General features: G+C 34.6%; 2 protein-coding genes across 2 annotated transcripts; both read left to right on the top strand.

The window, feature by feature from the left end:
• Positions 1–3,848: 3,848 nt before the first annotated feature.
• LOC117909538 (heavy metal-associated isoprenylated plant protein 47-like) lies at positions 3,849–4,749 on the top strand. Its single transcript, XM_034823576.1, has 3 exons — positions 3,849–4,007; positions 4,145–4,223; positions 4,358–4,749. Exons 1-3 carry the CDS (start codon positions 4,002–4,004, stop codon positions 4,633–4,635), a joined length of 363 nt encoding a protein of 120 aa, XP_034679467.1. The 5' UTR covers positions 3,849–4,001; the 3' UTR covers positions 4,636–4,749.
• A 16,957-nt stretch (positions 4,750–21,706) lies between these two features.
• LOC117908181 lies at positions 21,707–22,421 on the top strand. Its single transcript, XM_034821832.1, has one exon. It carries the CDS (start codon positions 21,711–21,713, stop codon positions 22,419–22,421), a length of 711 nt encoding a protein of 236 aa, XP_034677723.1. The 5' UTR covers positions 21,707–21,710.
• Positions 22,422–25,351: the final 2,930 nt, after the last annotated feature.

Genomic DNA, 25,351 nt, shown 5'->3' with positions numbered 1-25,351 from the left:
CCAAACAAAATTGCTATAGGTTGTAAGTGGGTATATTGAGTGAAATTTAAGGCGAATGGAAGTGTAGAAAGGTACAAAGCCAGGCTTGTAGCCAAAGGCTACACTCAACAAGAGGGGCTTGATTTTTTTGACACATACTCTCCTGTTGCAAAGATGACAACAGTTAGAGTGTTTCTTGCTATTGCAGCAGCTAAACAATGGTATTTACATCAACTTGATGTGAATAATGCCTTCTTACATGGAGACTTAAATGAGGAGGTCTACATGATATTGCCACTAGGTTTTTCAACACCAAATGACCCTCAGGTTTGTAAACTCAAAAAAAAGTTTATATGGTTTGAGACAAGCTTCGAGGCAGTGGTACTCAAAGTTGTCTTCATCTTTACTCAAGTTTGGTTTCAGTCAAGCAAAGACAGATTCAAGCCTTTTATCAACAAACATCAACTAGTTTCATTGCTCTATTAATCTATGTTGATGATGTTATAATAGCTTCAAATGATCTCAAGGAAATAGATGTTGTGAAAAAGTTTCTCCATGAATCTTTTACTATAAAAGATTTAGGTGAATTGAAATATTTTTTAGGCATTGAAGTAGCCAGATCAACAAAAAGTATTGTGTTGTCTCAACGAAAGTATGCTCTGGATGTATTGAAAGATAGTGGTTCCTCTGGCTCTAAACCAGTTGGTTTTCCTATGGAATCAAGTTTAAAACTTACTGCCAATGATTCAAGTCCTTTATTATCTGATCTTGCATCATACAAAAGACTCATTGGCAGACTCCTTTACTTAACAATCACTAGACCTGACTTGGCATATGCAGTACAAGCTCTCAGCTAGTTTATGTCTAATCCTCATTCAACACATTTACAAGCTACAGAAAGAGTTCTTCGATACATTAAGGCAACACCAAGTTAAGGTTTATTCCTAAAGGCTTCATCTGATCTACATTTAAAGGCATATTCTAATAGTGATTGGGGTGGCTGCATTGACACTAGGCGAAGTGTTACTGGTTTCACAGTTTTCATAGGAGACTCTCTTATATCTTGGAAATCAAATAAGCAACCTACTGTAAGTAGGTCCTCGTACACCACGAAAGAACAAAACATATACAGCTCGATTGCCATCTAGTTACAGAGAAATTACAAGAGGGTTTGATCAAAATAATCCACATTCCTTCCAAGCATCAACTGACAGATATATTGACCAAACCTCTCAAATGTCTCAATTTTCATCATCTTATCAGCAAGATGGGAATGATAAACATTCATTCTCATCTTGAGGGGAAGAGGGGGGAGGGGGGTGGTTGGAATATCCAAAATCTGATAGATGAATTAGAGTTAAAATCACAAGTAGCCAAACAGAATTCATCTAACTAATGTCAGTTAAATTAGTTATGCCAATTGTCAATACTTAACAGCTTTATTGATCCATTTCAAGTGTATAAATAGACCTCACTTGTACATTTTTATTTCATCTGAATGTAAGGAGAATTTCTGCTTCAATACACGTTCAAGTGCTCTTCTTTTTTCTCCTCTATTTTCATTTGCAATTCTGCATATCTTCACATTCTTGATAAAAGTCATTGGCCATTGAGTTTTCATGAATTGCAAGCTGGTGCCGAAAATCAAGTAAGAACATACCAATAATAGGCTTAAAAATTCCTTGCACATGCTGCATGCTAGATTAATATTTGACTTATGGTCTATAGAACCGCAGCGTTGAGATGGTTAAATACAATTTATCTAATCTCAGTAGTTATTATTGTATAGATCTGGTTGTATTCGAAGTCAAACAGAAGAATTTTGCCTTGAACCTCTCATATTTAGGAAGTCAGTCTCTTCTCCTTCTTCATCATTACCAATTGAGTTCTATTCGCCTAGTGAAAAACATGAAGGGTGAGCCTTTTGATCTGGAACTCCATTGATGCTTTTTGTTTATTGTGTAGCTTAAGTTGTTCTAATTGGATCCAAAAAGAAGCATATGAAATTATAGCTATAACAGATTTGGATATGTTCCTTGCATGATGGTGCAGCAGAGGATAATTGTCAAAGTGCAAATGAGAATAGCATAATATATATATATATATATATATATATATATATATATTATATATAATATATATATATATATATATATATATATATTTATGTGGAAAACCCTAGATGAAAAACACTACAGGAAGAGGAGAAGATGATCCACTATGTTAAAAATTGGTACAAGAGGGGAGAGTTTAGAGCGACTATGATAGAAGTATAATTATCATAAACTTAAGATTATACATCATCACATATATACATTTTTTCGCAAGGGCAAGCCCCTGCATAGGCCCGACCCCTTTGCGACCACCACAAACCCCCCAAAAAGTCTCATAATATTAGTTTCATCATATATATAGCACCGCGAGCTTTTCAGGTCAGATGAAAAAGAATCTAAGTCACAAAACTCTAACCATTTGTTTGTCTCATATTTCTACATTATTGTTTGCAATTATTAATTTGTTAATATTTTCAAATTTAATGTTGATGTTCTTCATACATATCAAGACTAATTCCATTTCATCATCCCTAATTGTGAATCACCTTAAAGTTCTAAGACTATTCTCTACTTTTCCTTTCTTTGTCAAAAATAAGAATCTTTTAACAACTAAAATTAAATAGTAAATTTGTGTCATGTAGAGCCTGTTTGGTCGTGTGGTTTAAAAACAATTTTCAATTTTTAAAACAAAAAACTGTTTTAAAAAATTTAACACTACTTGGTTGTTGTTCTCTAGAAACAATTTTTAAAAACAAAGTGAAATAGAGAAAAAAAATTTAGAAAACAAGTAGGAGTTGTTTTCATCGGTTTTTAAAAACAAAAGAAAAACATAAGTCCGTTTTTTCTAGAAGCACCTCACCTTAAGTGTCTTTTAACAACTCCATCAACCCACTTATTAGTATTTCTAAAAGTATATATTAAACTAATTAAAATCATGAAAAGAAGAGAAGCCTTGTCAATATACAACTAATAAAAGAGAAGATTAATATGATGCTTGTTTTTTTAGTTTAATACCGAATACAATTTGCTTTCAGAATGCTTTAAATGTTTGTTTTTAATTTTTCTTTTACTTATTGCTTTTTTTTCTTTTAAATGACCGAAGAAAACATGTAAAACTTGGTTATCTTTGGGTTTTGAAAGTATCAAAGAAATTAAGAAAAAAAATTAAAGTAAAATGATTTTCTCATATTTTGTTTTATTATGAAAAATAGGAAAGAAGATCAAATATAATTCAAATTAGCTAAAAATTTATATATTTTCAAATTATTTATTCTTTATATAGAAAAATTAAAATAAATTAAATAAGTTTTGAGTAATATATAAAAATAATTTATTAACTTTAAATTTTTTTTTTCTTTCTCTTGCATTTTTCTCTTAAATTTTCTAGAAATCAAACATAGCCTGAGACAATTTGCTGCATAAATGTACAATATGGATTGCAGAAATATACAATTGTTAAAGAAATTCAATGAAGAGTACGTTTGGTATTGATTTTAGAAAATATTTTCAACATTTCTAAGATTTAAATGATAAAAAATTTTAAGTGTTAAAAATCTTAAAAACACTTTTTTAAATCACCAACTCTAATTTAGCTTCTAGTAAGTTTGATTTTCTTGATAAAAGTTACTGGTGGGCATTGAATTTTCATGAATTGCAAGCTGGCGGGGAATAAGTTAATCAGGTAAGAACATACCACAAAACAGCCTTGAAAATTACTTGCACATGCTGGATGAATATTGACTTAGTCTATAGAACTGCAGTGTTGAGATGGTCAGATTCACTGTCTAAATCTCAAAAGTTATTATGAATAGATCTGGCAGTATTCGAAGTTAAACAGAAGAAGTTTGCCCTGAAACTCTCATATATAAGAGGAAGTCAGTCTTCCCCTTCTGCATCATTGCCAATTAAGTTCACAGAGATTCAGTCAGAGATTCAAAAAAGTTGCCTTGTGTTCGCCTAGTGCAAAACATGAAGGTGAGCCTTTTGATCTGGAACTCCATTGATGCTTTTTGTTTATTGTGTCGCTTAATCTGTTCTAGCTGGATCCAAAAAGAAGCATATGAAATTATAGCTATAACAGATTTGGATATGTTCCTTGTGTGATGGTGTAGCAAAAGATAATTGTGAAAGTGCAAATGAACTGTGACAAAAGCAGAACCAAAGCCATGAAGATTGCTGCAGTTGAAGAAGGTATGATACACATTTCAACACTATTTTTCTTCTTTCAACAAGAAGTTCACAGAAAGTATAAAGTCTTGTTATTTCAAATCATTTATTCATAGTCCCAGTCGATCGATTTTTGGGCTTTTGTGATTATGTGACAGGTGTGATCTCAGTGGCTATAGAAGGAGCAGAAAAAGATCGGGTTGTGGTGATTGGAGACGGAGTTGATTCAGCTTGCTTGACCCTCCGTCTGAGGGAGAAGCTTGGGTATGCGACTCTTGTAAGCGTGGAAGAAGTAAAGGAAAAAGTTGACAAGGGCAAAGGTGATGAAAAGCCAAAGCCTGATCCGAAGCCAGCTCCGAAGACTTGTTGTCAAAGCCAACAGGTTTTAATTGCTAGCATGGGCTATGCAGATGAACCTAATTGCTCCATCATGTGAGGTTTAGCATGGATCATGCCCGGCCTATTAATAAGTTGTAGCTTTCTTGTTCTTCAATTAGACCTTGTTTCTCTCATTGGATGTTCCGTGTAACAGAGATTGCAATTCTCTTAACCAAGGGCTGAATTCATTAACAATGCAAACTAGCAAATTAATTGGCCAGGCCAACATCATAACTATCCTAAATCCATCTCCATATCAAATCATTTTTCGACACTATTCCAATAGATACAAGAAAATAATGGTTTATAACCATTGTGGGAAGACTACTATATGGGGTTAAATTGATTTTTAATTTGATAATGCTGTCTCATTCTTTCACTAAAAGGAAGGCAAGAACCTCCATCTTATTGCTAAGAGCTCCAAGACAACTGTTGATGCCTTTGTAGCAATATTCTGCATAAATGAGCTAGGTCTAACTACATCTGCAAATGGCCCTTTTTTTTGGGTAATTAAAATTATAAATTGTATTAGTTCTGAGGCTCTATGTTAATCGATGGTGGTTAATTGCTAGATTTTCAACTTCACAAAATATAAAGGACAATAAACAAACAGTGATTTTTGGAAGATTAGCATCAAAGTCTACAGATAGCCCAAGTGCACCAGTAGCTGCCTTTTGCCCCTCCATTAAGAGTGAGTTTAGCAATGATCATAGGAAATGTTCTAACATTTTTAATACTTGAAGAATAAAAATTTTCAATTATTATAAATGTTGAAAACACTTCTTAAAATCACTATCAAACGCACTCTAAATAAATCTTAGGATATTCCGGATTCCCTCCAAAGTCAGCTACTAAGGGGCACAAGGATCAACATGCAATATAATTAGGATACTGTTGGACAGAAGCACGTGCTTTCCTGGTGCACGATTAGGTTAATAGAAGGATCTCATTTGAATTCTTAAATGCAATTCCAAAATTCTAGAGTTTAAATACCGTGTGAAAAGAAGAACTTTTGTAGGTCAATTCCGAACACAGCGTTTAGACCTTTAATTTTTAACTAAAATTAATTAGTTCGTCCCTTCCTTAGGTACAAGCTATCAGCCATGTGCATGGAGTCTTTTAAACTCACGATAGTGTGATGGCAGCTTCTGGGTAAAAAGTCCATTCGTTTTTAACTTTTGAAATTCAATACGAATCTAACTTTGCTGCAACGCAAGCACAGTGATATATGCAAGAAGTAGTCATCAGAAGCCACCCTGTCCCATGTGAGAATAAATAAATTTTTCGAAGGCACAGAAGACAAACACCATTCATAGTACGAAATATCTCTGGGTCTGGTCCCAAATTTTGGAGAATTGTTCTGAAATAATAGCTCACAAAAAGGCAAGGATAAAGACTATTATACTCACTACTAGACTTTACAATCGTATATAATAAAGAAGCCCACTAATGAACAACCTACAGCATCTACACAAGAAATCGCACCCAAAAATGCATGTAATCAAATAAACCGAAAAAAGAAAGAAAAAGAAAAAGAAACAAGGAAAAGGAAACCATCTTAGAAAGAAAAAAAAAGGGGGGGAAATCATCTACCATACACCAACTACAAAAAATATGAGATTTTGGAACTTTACTTATTTCTTTTTAATTTTGGTGTAAAATGGGAAAAAATATTGTTTATTCATGCACTCCAGTAATGCTTTCAAATTTGTTTCACAATTACCCTTAAAAGTAAAGGACAAAATACACACCGATTTAATACCACCTATTAACAAGTACATGTGTCATTTATTTTTATTATTTTTCTCATATCAATATATCTCCCTTACCACTTGTCACGTTTCCACTTTTTTTTTTTTCCTCTTCTGCCACCATAATCCATTGTCACCTATCATATTTTTAATTATTTTTTTTATTTTTTTCTTTTATATTCTTTTTAATATGCTCGTGCATTTTCTCATAAAACTTCTTTAATTTTAATTAATTTTTACTCTCTAATTTGTCTATATTTATTGATTTTAATTATTTTTTTGACATATTAAACTTAAAATGATAATATATAATAAATAATTAATATAACAAATTAAATAAAAAAAAATATAATGGACAAAAATGAAAATATTATCCCACAAATAGTAATGATTTTAAATATTAATTATAATAATACATTTTATAAATTAAGGTTTAAATTTAAAATTTCCATTTTATTATTTAGAAGTTTATGATATAAGATTTTTTATATTAATACTAACCAAAAGATTTATTTATTTTGTAAATTTCATCACATGTAAAAGTAAAAATATCATTGTAACACTATTTTATTATTTACATTATTTTTCTTTTAATTTTCATTTTAAATTTATCATATCAAAATCTCAATAAGTGATGGTGTTTTTATCATTTTTCTTATGATTTTAAACTGATTGTGGATCTAACTTTTTTTTTGTTAAAATCTTTAATTTTTAATTAAAATAAAATATAAAAGAAAATATATTTTTCATAAAAAATTGTGCTTAACTTTTTATATTAATTTCATAAAAAATAGGTACATCCTTAAAAATAATAGGTAAATTAATGCTTATGAGAACTGAAAACACTGTCATACTTATCATGGTGTATATATTCCTTTGGGACCCTCGATTACCCACCCCAAAAAGAACTTTGGGATCCTAGGTATATCCATTCTTAGAGGAACCAAGACCCCTATTTTCATTTCCATGGTTCATATATTCCTTTGGGGACCCTTGAGAAAGAATTAGAGGTTATTCCCCACCCAAAAACGAACATTGGAACCCAAGGTACATCCTAAAGACAATTTGGTAAATCATTTATAAAGTTTGGCATATAATTCATAAAATTTGGCATATCCTTAAAACAATTTTGTACATCCAATCCATGAGCTACCAAGACCTCTATACTATTACCCGTTGTTCGTTTATTTCTTTAAGGATCTTTAGGAAGTAATTAGAGGTCGTTCTCTACTCCGAAACAAACTTTGGAACCTTAGGTATATCCTTAAGGAAATTTGGTGCATCATTAAGAAATTTTGGTACATCCAATCCTCGGGCTATCGAGACCCCTATCTATCTTCCCATGGTCCATATTATCCTTCAAGGTTAGGTATCATATATTTCATGATTAACCCCACATATATCAAGGCTTTTAGATACATATGTCAAGGTTAGATTTTATACATATATCATAATTGGCTTATATATGTCAATGTAGGGATAAGTACAACTGTCAAGGTTCCCCTCGAAAAATTTTAAAATTATTTTTTTATGAAAAATTGAACCTATTGCCATGTATAATCAATTTGATATTATTTAAGAATGATAATGAGAATCAAATTATCAATGATTTTATATATAATAAAAAAATATTTAATATGCATTTAATTATTAATTAAAGCATAAATCAATGAACTTGTTTAAAGTTGTCCCCAATTTCTCTATATAGAAGAAACTCATGTAATATACAACGAAATTAAAAACACACTATAAGACAATATACATAAACTTAAATTAAGTTGCTCATTTATATATCTACAACCAAGTCTCTTGCCTCCATCTTAAAGCATTACTTTATAGGAAAGCCTTAAATTTCCAACACCCAAACTTTGAATCTGTAGCAAAAAATATAGAGCATATTAGCAAATTAAAAAAAAAATGTATAATGAGGAGCAATCAAATATCAAGCTTTATGAAGAATTTTAATAGCAAGCTAGCCACTACACCTTTATTAGACAATAATAGATTATTTCTTAATAACACAGGTAAACAAACCAACTCTCAAATATTAAAATATTGATATAGCAAAAACATATGGAGGCTAAACCTAGGAGCAAAACCTAAAACATAAATCATTTTAACCTAATGAAGTTATTGTTTTGATCCAACTTCAACCAAGATATTTAACTATTTAGATCATTATTATGATTTTTTAACCTAACACTTTCCTTGAAATGTCCAAGGTTTCCATCAAACTATACAAGTCAAAGATAGCCTACAAATCATGCACAAATACTTCATTTGGTTGCTTAGAAAGACCAAGAAAAAAATGACAACACAACCAACTATAGTTTACCAAGCTCTACAAAAAGGTACATGAAAAAAATAAATATGACATCTTATTGAATGAGGATAGGAAAAATAAATGAACAAATTTAGCAAGAACTAAAACAACTCCAAATTTATGTAAATGCAAACTATACCTAGTTTCCTCTAAAACTACTCATTTAAGGTTTTTTTTTAATTATTTTTCTATACAAAAAGAACTTATTTTTATAAAATCTAAGGAACCTCCAAGAACTTGTCTTTCCATATTTGGAGCTTGGAATTTGAGGACAATGAACTGTTGTTGATCACCAAAAAGCTGTTCTGAACAACCCCACCAAAGCTAAAGAATGTGGGGAGCAAAACAACTCTAAAAACCAAAGCAACACATATGCATGTCTAGAATTCAAATGGCAGCCAAAGAATCTCAAATGCTTACAACTTGACAAGTCCATTTGAGACTCAGAACCAAAAAACCCAATAACTAAATATTTCAACCATCACACAATCCACACTTTTTCTTCAATAAATCACAAAGCAAACCAGAATGTACCCAGTAACTAAAGATCTAATATGTGGAAAATTTGAGGTTTCTGATCTCAAGTTTAATGTAGGTGAAACCAAAATCAACATAATCTTGATTCAATGATGTTCTACATGACCAAAAGAGGAAAATAGATTATTAGAATTTAACTAACAAAACAAATAAAAAGATAAATATTACATTTCCATACCTTCATTTAATCAATTGAAAGAGCAAGAACCATTCAAAGCCACAAAATTAAGTGCCTAAAGAAGAAGAACCCATTTGATTTGAAACCCAACAAGCATGTATTTATCGGTATTTTTACCGATTTTTCAAGAAATTTCTCAATATTTCCTACTAGTCCAGCCCACGCATAGGATACAAAATCTATCCATTTTTTTATTAAAAAAAAAAAAAAAAAAAAAAACATAAGATGTTATTTGGTAATCTGATCATGATTTGCATGCAAAAGTTATGTTTTTAAGCCTGGCTCAAAAATCGTGGATTTGGGGTTCATGAAATTGAAATCCAATGGCACAAAAGCAAATAGACCCCTAGAACATATCCAAAAAACACAAGGAGCAAAAAAAAAAACAAAACATTTTTTTTGTTTTTCTTTGGGGGTTTTGCATGGATTTTCTCGGAAATCAAATGAGGATGAATTTTCTTGGAAATCGAACGGGGGATGGATTTTCTTGGGAATCAAACGGGGGTTTTGCAAAGAGAAAACATAGGGAGCAAAAAAAATGCAATTTTTTTTGTTTTCCTTAGGGGTTTTGCATGGATTTTCTTAAAAATCAAACGAGGATGAACTTTCCCAGAAATCGAATGGGGGATGGATTTTCTTGGGAATCAAATGGGGGTTTTGCAAAGAGAAAACACAGGGAGCAAAAAAAAAAAAAAAAAAAAGCAATTTTTGTGGTTTTCCTTGGGGGTTTTGCATGGATTTTCTTGAAAATCAAACAAGGATGAATTTTCCCGGAAATCGAATGAAGGATGGATTTTCTTGGGAATCAAACGGGGGTTGCAAAAAAAAAAAAAAAAACAATGATAACATGATTAGATTAGTACCAACGAGGATTGAGAGTCGTAGAGAAGGGCGGATTCTCTCGTCTGGAGAGCAACTTTAGAAAAGGGCTTCTTGATGCCCGAGGCCCCAAGTGAGAGAAGCGGTGGCCCTTTTGATTTTTATAGTTAGTAGAAATAAAAATAAATAAAAAATGAAACAAATCATGAGAACAATTTTCCTTTCTCTATATAAATAATTATTAGTTATCCATCCTTATTTTGATTAAATCACACTAAAATTTCTATTTTTATGGATGATATTTTATGAATTAAAATTAATTTGATAAAATAAATTATTAATAATCTTAATTATTTAATAAATTAATATTAATAGAAAAAGTTGTTACCCATATTTTTAATAAAATTTTAGAAATTAAATCTCAAATAAAATATTTTATATAAATTAATTTAATTTTTCATTTAAAATATAATAAACATGTTTAATAAAAATATTTTAAAATTTTTGAAAATAAATATTGTCTTCAACAAAATGGACTCCCTTCATCTAACAATATGGTGGAACCACATCAATCTTCATTTTGGTACTAAGACTATTGCAATGTCATATGTATTATATTTATATATAAATTATTTTTATTCAATAAAATCAATATTTCTTAACTCAATTCTAACTTTATACACTTCCAAAATTCATATTTATTACTCTTAAAATTCAAATATCGAATTTATTGATATATCTCTGTCTACCGATGTTTTTGTTTTCGATCATATTTATATCAATTATATTTAAAAAATAACTTTAAAATATGAATTCTTACTTATTTTATCATTTTTTGGAGTTTTTCCAAGCATTCCTATAAATTTTAAATAATTTTTGCTCCATCGATATTTTTTCGATATTTCTGATATATCTATAAAATCGAAGTATTGATATATTCGTAATTACTGACATTTTCATCCTTGGTTTAGAGCAAAAAGTTTGAAACCCTAAGCTCTCAAAATGAATATCGGGTTTTGAGAAAATGAGGAGTGTTCTTTGTAAATACCATAGGGAACCTTGATAGGTAATTATAACATGATATCTTGACTTATAATCCATAGGTCATTTAAGATCATTTTACTACAATTAAAATGGCATACATGTTTAAAATCGTACCTTGACTTTTGACTTTATGTCAAGCTAGCCACATTATATAAGTACCTTGACATATGAACATACTAACTATACATTGACTTATAAATTATCTGTCAACATTCTATTATATAAGTCATGAAAGAATTCAACAAAATTTTATATATGTCATTATTGGTTTAAACAAGTTATATATGTCATAGTTGTTCATTTAAATAGGCAATATTGACACATATCACCTTAAGTCAAGATAATATCTACAAAAAATGACCTTTTGTCTTGTAGTGCTTTGAGGACCCTTAGGTAGTGATTGAAGGTCATTCCCCACATCGGAAAGAACTTTGACACTCTTCGTACATCCTTTACAAAATTTGGTACATCCTTAAAAATATTTGGTACATATTTGAGCTATTGAAACCTCTATCTTATTACCCATGGTCCGTTTATTCCTTTAGGGATCTTTGGGAAGTGATTGGAGATCATTCCCTACACCGAAATGGACTTTGGAACCCTAAGTACATCATTGAGAAAATTTGACACATCCAATCCTTGAGCTAACGGAACACTTATCTCCATTTTCATAGTCCATTTCTTCCTTTGGAGACTCTCAGGAAGTTATTGAAGGTCATTCCCAACCTCATAACAGACTTTGGCAACATTGGTACATCATTTACAAAATTGGGTACATCATTTACAAAATTTGGTACATCCTTTACAAAATTTGGTACATTATGAAGGATGTACCAAAATTTGTGAACGATGTACCAAGAGTTCCAAAGTGCATTCCAAGGTGGGGATCGGCCCCCAATCACTTCCTTATGGGTTCCAAAATGAAATCATGTACCATCCATGTTCAAATGGGGGACTCGAAAACAATAGGATCGGATGTACCAAATTTTATTAAGGATGTACCAAGTGTTCCAAAGTGTGTTACAAGGTGGGGATCGGCCCCCAATCATTTCCTTATAGCTTCCAAAATGAAATCATGGACTATTCATGTTCAGATAGGAGTCCTGGAAACAATAGGATTGGATGTACCAAATTTAATGAAGGGTGTACCAAATTTTATAAAGGGTGTACCAAAGGTTCCAAAGTGCGTTCTAAGGTGGGGATCGGCCCCAAATCACTTTCTTATGGCTTCCAAAATGAAATCATGAACCATCCATGTTCAGATGGGGGTCCCGGAAACAATAAGATCAGATGTACCAAATTTGATGAAGGATGTACCAAATTTTGTGAAGGATGTACCAAGCATTCCAAACTGCGTTACGAGGTGGGGATCGGGCCCCAATCACTTCCTTATAGGTTCCAAAATGAAATCATAGACCATCCATGTTTGGATGGGGAACCCGGAAGCAATAGAAGGATGTACCAAATTTTGTGAAGGATGTACCAAGGGTTCCAAAATGCGTTCCAAGGTGAGGATCGGCCCCCAATCACTTTCTTCTGGGTTCCAAAATGAAATCATGGACCATCCATGTTTAGATGAGGGTCCCGAAAGCAAAAGCATTGAATATACCAATTTATAAAAGATGTACCAAATTTTATGAAGGATGTACCAAGAGTTCCAAAGTGAGTTCCAAGGTAGGGATCGATCCCCAATCACTTCCTTATGGGTTCCAAAATGAAATCATGGACCACCCATGTTCAGATGGGGGACCCGAAAATTATAGGATCGAATATACCAAATTTAATGAAGAATGTACCAAATTTTGTGAAGGATGTACCAAGCATTCGAAAGTGCTTTCTGAGGTAGGGATCAGCCCCCAATAACTTCCTTATGGGTTCCAAAATGAAATCACGGACCATTCATGTTCAAATGGGGGTCATGGAAACAATAAGATCAGATGTACCAAATTTAATGAAGGATGTACCAAATTTTGTGAAGGATGTACCAAGGGTTCCAAAGTGCATTCCAACGTGAGGATTGGCCCCCACTCACTTCCTTATGGGTTCCAAAATAAAATTATGGACCATCCATGTTCAGATGGGGGTCCCGAAAGCAATAGGATCGGATGTACCAAATTTAATGAAGGATCTACCAAATTTTATGAATAACGTACCAAATTTTGTGAACAATGTACCAACGGCTCTAAAGTGCGTTCCGAGGTGGGGATCGACCCCCAATAACTTCCTTATGGATTCCAAAAAGAAATCATGGACCATCCATGTTCAAATGGGGGTGGCGAAAGTAATAGTATCGGATGTACCAAATTTAATGAAGGATGTACCAAATTTTGTGAAGGATGTACCAAGCGTTCCAAAGTACGTTCTGAGGTAGGGATCAACCCCCAATCACTTCCTTATGGGTTCTAAATTAAAATCATGGGTCATCCATGTTCAGATGGGGGACCTGAAAACAATAGGATCAGATGTACCAAATTTAATAAAGGATGTACCAAATTTTGTGAATGATGTACCAAGCGTTCCAAAGTACGTTTTGAGGTAGGGATCAACCCCCAATCACTTCCTTATGGGTTCCAAAATGAAATCATGGACCATCCATGTTCAGATGGGGGTCTTGGAAATAATAACATCGGATGTACCAAATTTAATGAAGGATGTACTAAATTTTGTGAAAGATGTACCAAGGGTTCCAAAGTGCGTTCCAAGATGGGGATCAGCCCCCAAACACTTACTTATGGGTTTCTAAATGAAATTACGGGCCATCCATGTTCAAATGGGGGTCCCGAAAGCGATAGAATTGGATATACCAAATTTAATGAATGATGTACCAAATTTTGTAAAGGATGTACCAAGGGTTCCAAAGTGCGTTTCGGGGTGGGGATCAGCCCTCAAAAACTTCCTTGTGGGTTCCAAAATGAAATCATGGACCATCCATATTCAGATAGGGGTCCCATAAGCAATAGGATCGGATGTACCAAATTTTGTTAATGATGTACCAAATTTTAGGAATGACGTACCAAGGGTTCCAAAGTGCGTTCCGAGGTGAGGATCAGCCCCTAATCACTTTCTTATGGGTTTCTAAATGAAATTATGGACAATCCATGTTCAGATGGGATCCTGGAAGTGATAAGATCGGATGTACCAAATTTAATGAAAAATGTACCAAATTTTGTGAAGGATGTACCAAGGGTTCCAAAGTGTGTTCCGAGATGGGGATTGACCCCCAGTCACATTCTTATGGGTTTCTAACTAAAATTATGGACCATCCATGTTCAAATGGGGCTCCTAAAAGCAATAGGATCGGATGTACCAAAATTTGTGAAGGATGTACCAAATGTTCCAAAGTGCTTTCCGAGGTAGGGATCGGTCCCCAAACACTTCCTTTTGGGTTCCAAAATGAAATTATGGACCATCCATGTTCGAATGGGGGTCCCAGAACTGATAGGATCAGATTTACCAAATTTCATGAAGGATGTATCAGATTTTGTGAAGGATGTACCAAGGGTTCCAAAGTGCATTCCAAGGTGGGGATCAGCCCCCAATCACTTTCTTATGGGCTTCTAAATGAAATTATATGCTACCCATGTTCAGATTGGGGTCCTAGAAGTGATAGGATCAGATGTACCAAATTTAATTAAGGATGTACTAAATTTTATGAAAGATGCACCAAGGGTTCCAAAGTATGTTCTGAGGTGGAGATCGGCCCCCAAACACTTCCTTATGGGTTTCTAAATGAAATTATGGACCATCCATTTTCAAATGGGGGTCCCAAAAGCGACAGGACCAAATGTACCAAATTTAATGAAAGATGTACCAAGGGTTCCAAAGTGCATTTCAAGGTGGGGATCGGCCCCCAAAAACTTCCTTATGGGTTCTAAAATAAAATCATGGACCATCCATGTTCAGATAGAGGTCCCATAAGCAATAGGATCGGATGTACCAAATTTTGGGAATGACGTACCAAGGGTTCCAAGGTGCGTTCCAAGGTGGGGATCAGCCCCTAATCACTTTCTTATGGGTTTCTAAATGAAATTATGGACAATCCATGTTCAGAATGGGTTCCCGGAAGTAATAAGATCGGATGTATCAAATTTAATAAAAGATGTGCCAAATTTATTGAAGGATGTACCAAATTTTGTGAAGAATGTATCAAGGGTTCCAAAGTGCGTTCTGGGTAGGGATTGACCCCCAATCACTTTCTTATAGGTTTCTAAATGAAATTATGGACCATCCATGTTCAGATGGGGGTCCCGAAAGCGATAAGATCGGATGTACAAAATTTTGTGAAGGATGTACCAAAGGTTCCAAAGTGCATTCCGAGGTGGGGATTGGCCCCCAAACACTTCCTTATGGGTTCCAAAATGAAATTATGGACCATCCATGTTCGAATGGGGGACTCGGAAGCGATAGGATCAAATGTACCAAATTTAATGAAGGATGTACCAGATTTTGTGAAGGATGTACCAAGGGTTCCAAAGTGCTTTCCGAGGTGGGGATTGGCCCCCAATCACTTTCTTATGGGTTTCTAAATGAAATTATGGACCATCCATGTTCAGATGGGGGTCCCAAAAGCGATAGGATCGGATGTACCAAATTTAATGAAGGATGTACCAAATTTTGTGAAAGATGTACCAAGGGTTTCAAAGTGCGTTCCGAGGTGGGGATCAGCCCCCAAAAACTTCCTTATGGGTTTCAAAATGAAATCATGGACCATCCATGTTCAGATGTGGGTCTCATAAGCAATAGGATCGGATGTACCAAATTTTGTTAAGGATGTACCAAATTTGGGAAGGATGTACCAAGGGTTCAAAGGTGCGTTTCGAGGTGGGGATCGGTCCCCAATCACTTTCTTATGGGTTTGTAAATGAAATTATGGACCATCCATGTTCAGATGGGGGTCCCAGAAGTGATAAGATTGGATGTACCAAATTTAATGAAGGATGTACCAAATTTTGTGAAGGATGTACCAAGGGTTCCAAAGTGCGTTCCGAGGTGGGGATCGGCCCCCAAAAAATTCCTTATGGGTTTTAAAATGAAATCATGGACCATCCATGTTTAGATATGGGTCCCATAAGCAATTGGATCCGATGTACCAAATTTTGTTAATGATGTTCCAAATTTTGGAAAGGAAGTACCAAGGGTTCCAAAGTGCATTCCGAGGTGGGGATCGGCCTCCAATCACTTTTTTATGGGTTTCTAAATGAAATTATGGACAATCCATGTTTAGATGGGGGTCCAGGAAGCGATAGAATTGGATGTACCAAATTTTGTGAAGGATGTACCAAGGGTCCAAAGTGCATTCCGAGGTGGGGATCGACCTCCAAAGACTTCCATATGGGTTCCAAAATGAAATTATGGACCATCCATATTCGAATGAGGGTCCTGGAAGTGATAGGATCAGATGTACCAAATTTAATGAAGGGTGTACTAAATTTTGTGAATGATCTACCAAATTTTGTAAAAGATGTACCAAGGGTTCCAAAGTGCGTTCTGAGGTGGGAATCGGCCCCCAATAACTTCCTTATAGGTTCCAAAATGAAATCATGGATCATTCATGTTCAGATGGTGGTGCCGGAAGCGATAGGATTGGATGTACCAAATTGAATGAATGATATACCAAATTTTGTGAAAGATGTGCCAAATCATTGAGGTGGGATTTGATTCGTGTTATGTGAGGAGTCGGTAAAAGGGAGGTTGACCCATTAACACCTTGGGAAGACATTCGAACTTTTACATTGTACCCTTAGAATCAATGGAATTTTTTTTATGCAATAACAGTAGTTTGGTATGTTATGTGCAGAAGGCAATCTAGGGGCGCACCTTCCATTTGAAAGGCATGCCTATGTGTGAATGACATTATATTACTATGCTACATGCAAAAGGCAAAGTAGGGGTGCACCCGTCATTAAATTTGGTGCATCCGATCCTGTTGTTTCCGGGTCCCCCATCTGAACATGGATGGTCCATGATTTCATTTTGGAACCCATAAGGAAGTGATTGGGGGCCAATTGCCACCTCAAAACTCACTTTGGAACCCTTGGTACATCCTTCACAAAATTTGGTACATCCTTCATTAAATTTGGTACATCCATTCTTATTATTTCTGAGACCCCCATCTGAACATGAATGGTCCATGATTTCATTTTGGAACCCATAAGGAAGTCATTGGGGGTTGATCCCTACTTCGGAACGCACTTTGGAACGTTTGGTACATCCTTCACAAAATTTGATACATCCTTCATTAAATTTGGTACATTTGATCCTATTGTTTACGGGTCCCCCATCTGAACATGGATGGTCCATGATTTCATTTTGGAACCCATAAGGAAGTTATTGGGGGCTGATCCCCACCTTGGAACGCAAGACCCCCATCTGAACATGGATGGTCCATGATTTCATTTTGGAACCCATAAGGAAATGACTGGGGGTCGATCCCCACCTCGAAATGCTCTATGGAACGCACTTTAGAACCCTTGGTACATCATTCACAAAATTTGGTACATTCTTCACAAAATTTTGTACATCTTTCATTAAATTTGGTACATGTGATCCCATTGCTTCCGGGTCCCCCATCTGAACATGGATGGTTCATGATTTCGTTTTTGAACCCATAAGGAAATGATTGGGGGTTGATCCCAACCTCAAAACGCACTTTGGAACGCTTGGTACATCATTCACAAAATTTGGTACATCCTTCATTAAATTTGGTACATCCGATCCTATTGTTTCTGGGACCACCATTTGAACATGAATGATCCATGATTTCATTTTGGAACCCATAAGGAAGTTATTAGGGGCCGATCCCCACCTCGAAATGCACTTTGGAACGCTTGGTAAATCCTTCACAAAATTTGGTACATCCGATCCTATTGTTTCCGGGACTACCATTTGAACATGAATGATCCATGATTTCATTTTGGAACCCATAAGGAAGTTATTGGGGACCGATCCCCACCTCGAAATGCACTTTGGAACGCTTGGTACATCCTTCACAAAATTTGGTACATCCTTCATTAAATTTGGTACATCCGATCCTATCGCTTTCGGGACCCCCATTTGAACATGGATGGTACATGATTTCATTTTGGAACCCATAAGGAAATAATTGGGGGTCGATCCCCACCTTGGAATGCACTTTGGAACCCTTGGTACATCTTTCACAAAATTTGGTACATTATGAAGGATGTACCAAATTTTGTGAAGGATATACCAAATTTTGTAAATGATGTACGAAATTTTGTAAATGATGTACCAATGTTTCCAAAGTCCATTATGAGGTGGGGAACGACCTTCAATAACTTTCTGAGGGTCTCCAAAGGAAAAAATGGACTACGAAAATGGAGATAAGTGTTCCGTTAGCTCAAGGATTTGATGTATCAAATTTTCTCAATGATGTACCTAGGGTTCCAAAGTCCATTTCGGAGTAGGGAACGATCTCTAATCACTTCCCAAAGATCCCTAAAGGAAAAAACAAACCATGGGTAATAAGGTAGAGGTTTCAATAGCTCAAGTATGTACCAAATATTTTTAAGGATGTACCAAATTTTGTAAAGGATGTACCAAAAGTGCCAAAGTTCGTTTTAATGTGGGGAATGACCTTCAATCACTACCTAAGGATCCTCAAAGGATAATATGGATCATGGGAAAATAGATAGGGGTCTCGATAGCCCGAGGATTGGATGTACCAAAATTTCTTAACGATGCACCAAATTTCCTTAAGGATATACCTAAGGTTCCAAAGTTCGTTTCAGAGTAGGGAACGACCTCTAATTACTTCCTAAAAATCCTTAAAGTAATAAATGAACCATAGATAATAATATAGAGGTCTTGGTAGCTCATGGATTGGATGTACAAAATTTTTTTAAGGATGTGCCAAATTTTATGAAATATATACCAAATTTTATAAATGATGTATTAAATTGTCTTTAGGGTGTACCTTGGGTTCCAATGTCTGTTTTAAAGTGGGGAATAACCTCTAATTCTTTCTCAAGGGTCCCCAAAGGAGTATATGAACCATGAAAATGAAAATAGGGGTCTTGGTTCCTCTAAGAATGGATATACTTATGATCCCAAAGTTCTTTTTGGGGTGGGCAAAGACTTCCAATTACTTATCGAGGGTCCCAAAGGAATATATACACCATGATAAGTATGATAGTTTTTCCGATTCTCCTAAGCATTAATTTATCTATTTTTTTAAGGATGTACCTATTTTTTATGAAATTAATATAAAAGGTTAAATACAATTTTTTATGAAAAAAATATTTTATTTTAATTAAAAATTAAAGATTAACCAAAAATAAGTTTAGATCCACAACAATTTAAAATTATAAGAAAAATGATAAAAGCACCATCACTTATTGTGATTTTGATATGATAAATTTAAAATGAAAATTAAAGAAAAATAATGTAAATAATAAAATAGTATTACAATGATATTTTTACTTTTACATGTGATAGAATTTACAAAATAAATAAATCTTTTGTTTAGTATTAATATAAAAAATCTTATATCATAAACTTCTAAATAATAAAATGGAATTTTTAAATTTAAACCTTAATTTATAAAATGTATTATTATAATTAATATTTAAAATCATTATTATTTATGGGATAATACTTTCATTTTTGTCCATTATATATTTTGTCTTTATTTAATTTGTTATATTAATTATTTATTATATATTATCATTTTAAGTTTAGTATGTCAAAAAAATAATTAAAATCAATAAATATAGACAAATTAGAGAGTAAAAATAAATTAAGATTAAAGAAGTTTAATGAGAAAATACACGAGTATATTAAAAACAATATAAGGGAAAAAATGAATAATAAAAACTATAATAGGTGACAATGGATTATGGTGGCAGGAGGGGAAAAAAAAAATTGGAAACGTGACAAGTGGTAAGAGAGATATATTGATGTGAGAAAAATAATAAAAATAAATGACACGTGTACTTGTTAACATATGGTATTAAATTGGTTGTACTTTGTCCTTTACTTTTGAGGGTAATTGTGGAACAAATTTGAAAGAACTATTGGAGTGCATGAATAGACAATATTTTTTCCCATTTTACACCAAAATTAAAAAGAAAAAAGTAAAATTCCAAAATCTCATATTTTTTATAGCTGGTGTATGGTCAGATGATTTTCCCCTGTTTTATTATGAAAAATAAAAAAGAACAACAATTATTGGATGACACAATTGTGGCTTTGTCCTCAGTAGCATCCGTTATACTATTGGCCTCGGATTGAGAAACAGTTTGGTGGAGAATATCATTTGGAAGATCCAAGTAACAACCACCGGGCCGACCAGAAAGAGCTTGATCTAGGACTTTAAAAAGGTTCTTAGGTATCTGGGAAATATCAGTGGCTTTTGCATAGAACTTGGAGAAAGGCTCGACGGCGGCCACCTTATCAAGCTCCTGGAAGTTGCAGGAGCCAGAAATCATCACCATAGACCAAGCGTTGGCGATGGCGTTGGAGAGCCCGGCCAGGCCGTGGACACAGCCAGGGCCAGAGAGCTACAATGTGCTTAATCTTTTTAATTATTAATTTTCAAATTAAAATAATATATATAGAGAATAATTAATTTGTATTGAAATGATAGTTTAATGGCATTGCCCTCAGGTACCACCTTCCCCTTATCCCTCTCCTCCCTTCAAGCGAAATTTTTGCCCAATACATCCATGACTCATATTTTTACTTTATTAAAAGTAAAACAATGGAATCAAATTTCAAATTCTGATGCATAGACTTTAAGAATGATAGAAGCTGTTGAGAAAAAGTTGTTTGCTAGCTTTTGTCCTAGTCTTTTGGGAACTTGTTGTGTTCAACAAGTTAGTTTATTATTTTCCTAATCTGTAGGTGTTAGTTTTGGCACTATATGTAGTGCCTATTTTCTTGCTTTTATTTGTTATATATAAGCCTATATAAAGGCAGTTCCTTTTGGTTGAATAATATAGACGATCAATATTTAGTCAGTTCTCCTTTTACTTGTTTCAACAGAAACATTATTATTTCTTTTCTTTATCTGTAACAGTGGTATCAGAGCATGGTAAAGAGAGAGTGAGAAAAGTAAAGTTGAGAGTGCCAAACAAAACAAAAAGAAGTGTGTGAGATAGAGTTGTACAGCAGCAGCTTCATTTTTATTTCTCTTAGTCTCTTTTTTTTTGCAGCAGCAGTAGAAAAGAACAATGGCCTCTGAAACTTTTGTGCAGCCAGCCATTCTACGTTTTGATGGTCATTATGATCATTGGAACATGTTAATGGAGAACTTTCTAAGATCTAAGGAGTATTGGCATGTCGTCTCTGAAGGAATTACGGAACCAACAGATAATGCGACAATGACACAAGCACAAAGAACGGAGCTAGACGGGCAGCAGTTGAAAGATCTCAAGGCAAAGAATTATCTTTTCCAAGCAATTGATCGCTCAATCTTGGAAACCATTCTTTGCAAAGACACTTCGAATCATATTTGGGATTCCATGAAGAAGAAGTACCAAGGTTCTGCAAGGGCAAAGCGGCAGCAGCTTCAAGCACTTCGCACGGAGTTCGAAACACTTCGAATGAGATCGGGAGAATCAGTTACAGATTATTTCTCTCGAACAATGGCGATCGTGAACAAGATGTGGATCTATGGGGACAAGACAGAGGACGTGACCATAGTAGAGAAGATTCTTCAATCCATGACACCAGCATTTAATTTTGTTGTTTGCTCAATAGAAGAATCTCATGATATTGATGAACTTTCAATTGATGAATTACAAAGTTCTTTGTTGGTTCATGAGCGTAAATTTAACCAGCAGGAGAAAGAGGAGCAAGCTTTGAAGGCCTCAACAGAAAATCACTTGGCGACAAGAGGAGATAGAGGACAAGGTAGAAGTCGAGGCAGAGGCAGAGGAAACTATGATCGTGGAAATCAACACCAACATCAAGACAACCGATTTCAAGGAAGAGGACAAGGTGGCAACTACTCAACTACATATAAATCAAGGTCAACAGACAAGTCCAATGTGGAGTGCTACAGATGTCATAGGTATGGTCACTACAAGTTTGAATGCCGAACTAATATGAATAAACAAGGTGAAGAAAGAACTAACTTTGTAGAAAAAGGAAGAAGAGATGTCTCTTTTAATGGCGTGTCATGCGAATCAAGGCACCCATCTGAACTTGTGGTATATAGATACTGGCTGTAGTAATCATATGTGTGGGGACAAGTCAGCGTTCTCGGACTTGGATGAAACATTTCGAAACTCTGTAACTTTTGGTGACAACTCCAAAGTCTCTGTCATGGGCAAAGGAAGTGTACGAATTCACTCCAAAGAAAAATATTATTTCTAATGTCTTTTTTGTTCCAGATTTAAAAACCAACTTGCTTAGTGTTAGTCAACTTCAAGAGAAGGGATACGAGATTTTTATTAAAGATGGAGTTTTTCGCATCCAAGATGAGAAATTAGGCTTAATTGCTCAAGTCAACATGACTACAAATAGGATGTTCCCGCTGTATCTAGACAACACTACTCAGAATTGTTTCTCTGCGAAATTGATGGATGAGGGATGGTTGTGGCATTTTCATTACGAACATCTGAATTTTGGTGGTCTAAAGACGCTACAACAGAAGAAAATGGTGACTGGACTTCCACCAATTCAGACTCCTCAAATTTGTGAAGAATGTGTTGTTGGTAAACAACATTGATATCAATTTCCTAAAGGAAAATCATGGAGAGCGAATAAGGTGTTGGAGCTAGTTCACTCTGATATATGCGGACCCATTAATCCAACATCCAATGGTGGTAAACGTTACTTTATAACGTTCATTGATGATTATAGTCGGAAAACTTGGGTTTATTTTTTGCAGGAGAAATCTGAAGCTTTTTCAGCTTTCAAAAGCTTTAAGATGCTGGTCGAAAAAGAAGTAGGCAAACCTATTAAGATTTTCCGCAGTGATCGTGGTGGAGAATACACCTCACAAGAATTTGTAAATTTTTGCGAGAACCATGGTATTCAAAAGCAACTTACAACAGCATATTCGCCACAGCAAAATGGTGTTTCAGAAAGGAAGAACCGTACAATTCTAAACATGGTGCAGACTATTCTGTCAAAGGGTCATATCCCAAGAAATTTTTGGCCTAAAGCAGTCATCTGAAGCATTCACATTTTGAACAGAAGTCCCACTCTAGTTGTTCAAAACGTGACACCTGAAGAAGGATGGAATGGACGCAAACCAAGTGTCAACCACTTCAGAATCTTTGGTTGCATGGCATATGCTCATATTCCAGATCAAAAAAGAAAAAAATTTGATGACGAGGGAGAAAAATGCATTTTTCTTGGTGTTAGTGAGATGTCAAAAGCATACAAATTGTACAATCCTATCACCAAGAAAATTTTCATAAGTCGTGACATAATTTTTTATGAAGGAAGTTTTTGGAAATGGGATGACAACACTACCAAACAGCAAATACAAGCTGATTTTGATGGTGAAAATGAAGAAGAAAGACAACAGCCCCTACAACAACGAATTCCAGCAGCTGAAATTCTACCAAATGAAGCTCCAACTACTGTTGAAACTTCACCAACAACACCAGAATTTGATGAACAGGTTGAAGCAACAGTTGGTTCAAGTTCTCATCGTGTTCGAAAGCGGCCAACATGGATGTCAGATTATGAGGTAACTGGAATTGATCAATCTGAAGACCCACTCACTCATTTTGCTCTATTTTCAGATTGTGACCCTACAACTTTCGAAAGTGCTGTCAAAGAATCAAAATAGCGGAAGGCCATGGATGCTGAAATTGCAGCCATCGAAAGAAATGATACTTGAGAGTTATTTGAACTTCCAAAAGGACACAAAACAATCGGTGTAAAGTGGGTTTACAAGACAAAGTTGAAAGAGAATGGTGAAGTTGACAAGTACAAGGCGCGCTTGGTGGCTAAATGATACAAGCAAGAGTTTGGAGTGGACTATAAAGAAGTTTTTGCTCCAGTTGCAAGGCATGATACAATCAGATTGGTGATCGTGTTGGCAGCACAGAATTCATGGCCTATCTTCCAGTTAGATGTCATATCAGCATTTTTGCATGGAAACTTGGAGGAACAGGTATTTGTTGATCAACCTCCTGGTTATATTAAGGTTAAAAATGAGCATAAAGTGTATAGATTAAAAAAAAGCTCTTTATGGATTAAAACAAGCCCCACGGGCTTGGTATAGTCACATTGAGGCTTATTTTTTGAAAAAAGGTTTTCAAAAATGTCCATATGAGCATACACTTTTTGTCAAAGTTAGTAATGGAGGGAAAATGCTCATTGTTTGCTTATACGTAGATGATCTTATATTTACTGGCAATGATAGTGTCATGTTTGAGAGGTTTAAGAAGTCTATGATGGTTGAATTTGAAATGTTTGATCTTGGTATGATGCATTATTTTCTTGGCATTGAAGTGGTGCAGTCTGATACTGGAATTTTTATTTCTCAAAAGAAATATGTGCAAGAAATTTTGAATAGGTTTCAGATGAAGGATTGTAATCCTGTTAGTACACCAACTCAGTTTGGCTTGAAGCTTAACAAAGATCACGGAGGAAAAAAAAATGGACAGCATAATCTATAAGCAAATTGTGGGTAGTTTGATGTATTTAATTGCAACAAGACCAGACATAATGCACTCAGTGAGTCTAATTAGCATATATATGGAGAATCCAACAAAGTTGCATTTTTTAGCTACCAAGAGAATCTGTCGTTACTTGCAAGGAACTAAAGATTTTGGGTTGTTCTACAAGAAGGGTAAAAGGTCAAATTTGATTGGGTTTACTGACAGCGATTATGCAGGAGATCAAGATAATAGGAGGAGCACTTCGGGTTATGTTTTTATGCTGGGTACAGGGGCTGTTTATTGGTCATCTAAGAAGCAACCGATTGTCACTTTGTCCACCATTGAAGCTGAATTTGTTGCAGCAACAGCTTGTGCTTGTCAAGCTATCTGGATGAGGAAAATTCTTGAAGAGCTCCATCTCAAGCAAGTGGGAGCTACTACAATTTTTTGTGACAACAACTCAACCATCAAACTCTCCAAAAATCCCGTGCTACATGGAAGAAGCAAGCATATTGACGTGAAGTATTATTTTTTAAGAG

This window comes from Vitis riparia, chromosome 19, assembly GCF_004353265.1.
Source record: "Vitis riparia cultivar Riparia Gloire de Montpellier isolate 1030 chromosome 19, EGFV_Vit.rip_1.0, whole genome shotgun sequence".
NCBI lineage: Eukaryota > Viridiplantae > Streptophyta > Magnoliopsida > Vitales > Vitaceae > Vitis > Vitis riparia.
Note: the sequence above shows the minus strand (reverse complement) of the source record. Positions and strands in the feature narration are given on the sequence as shown.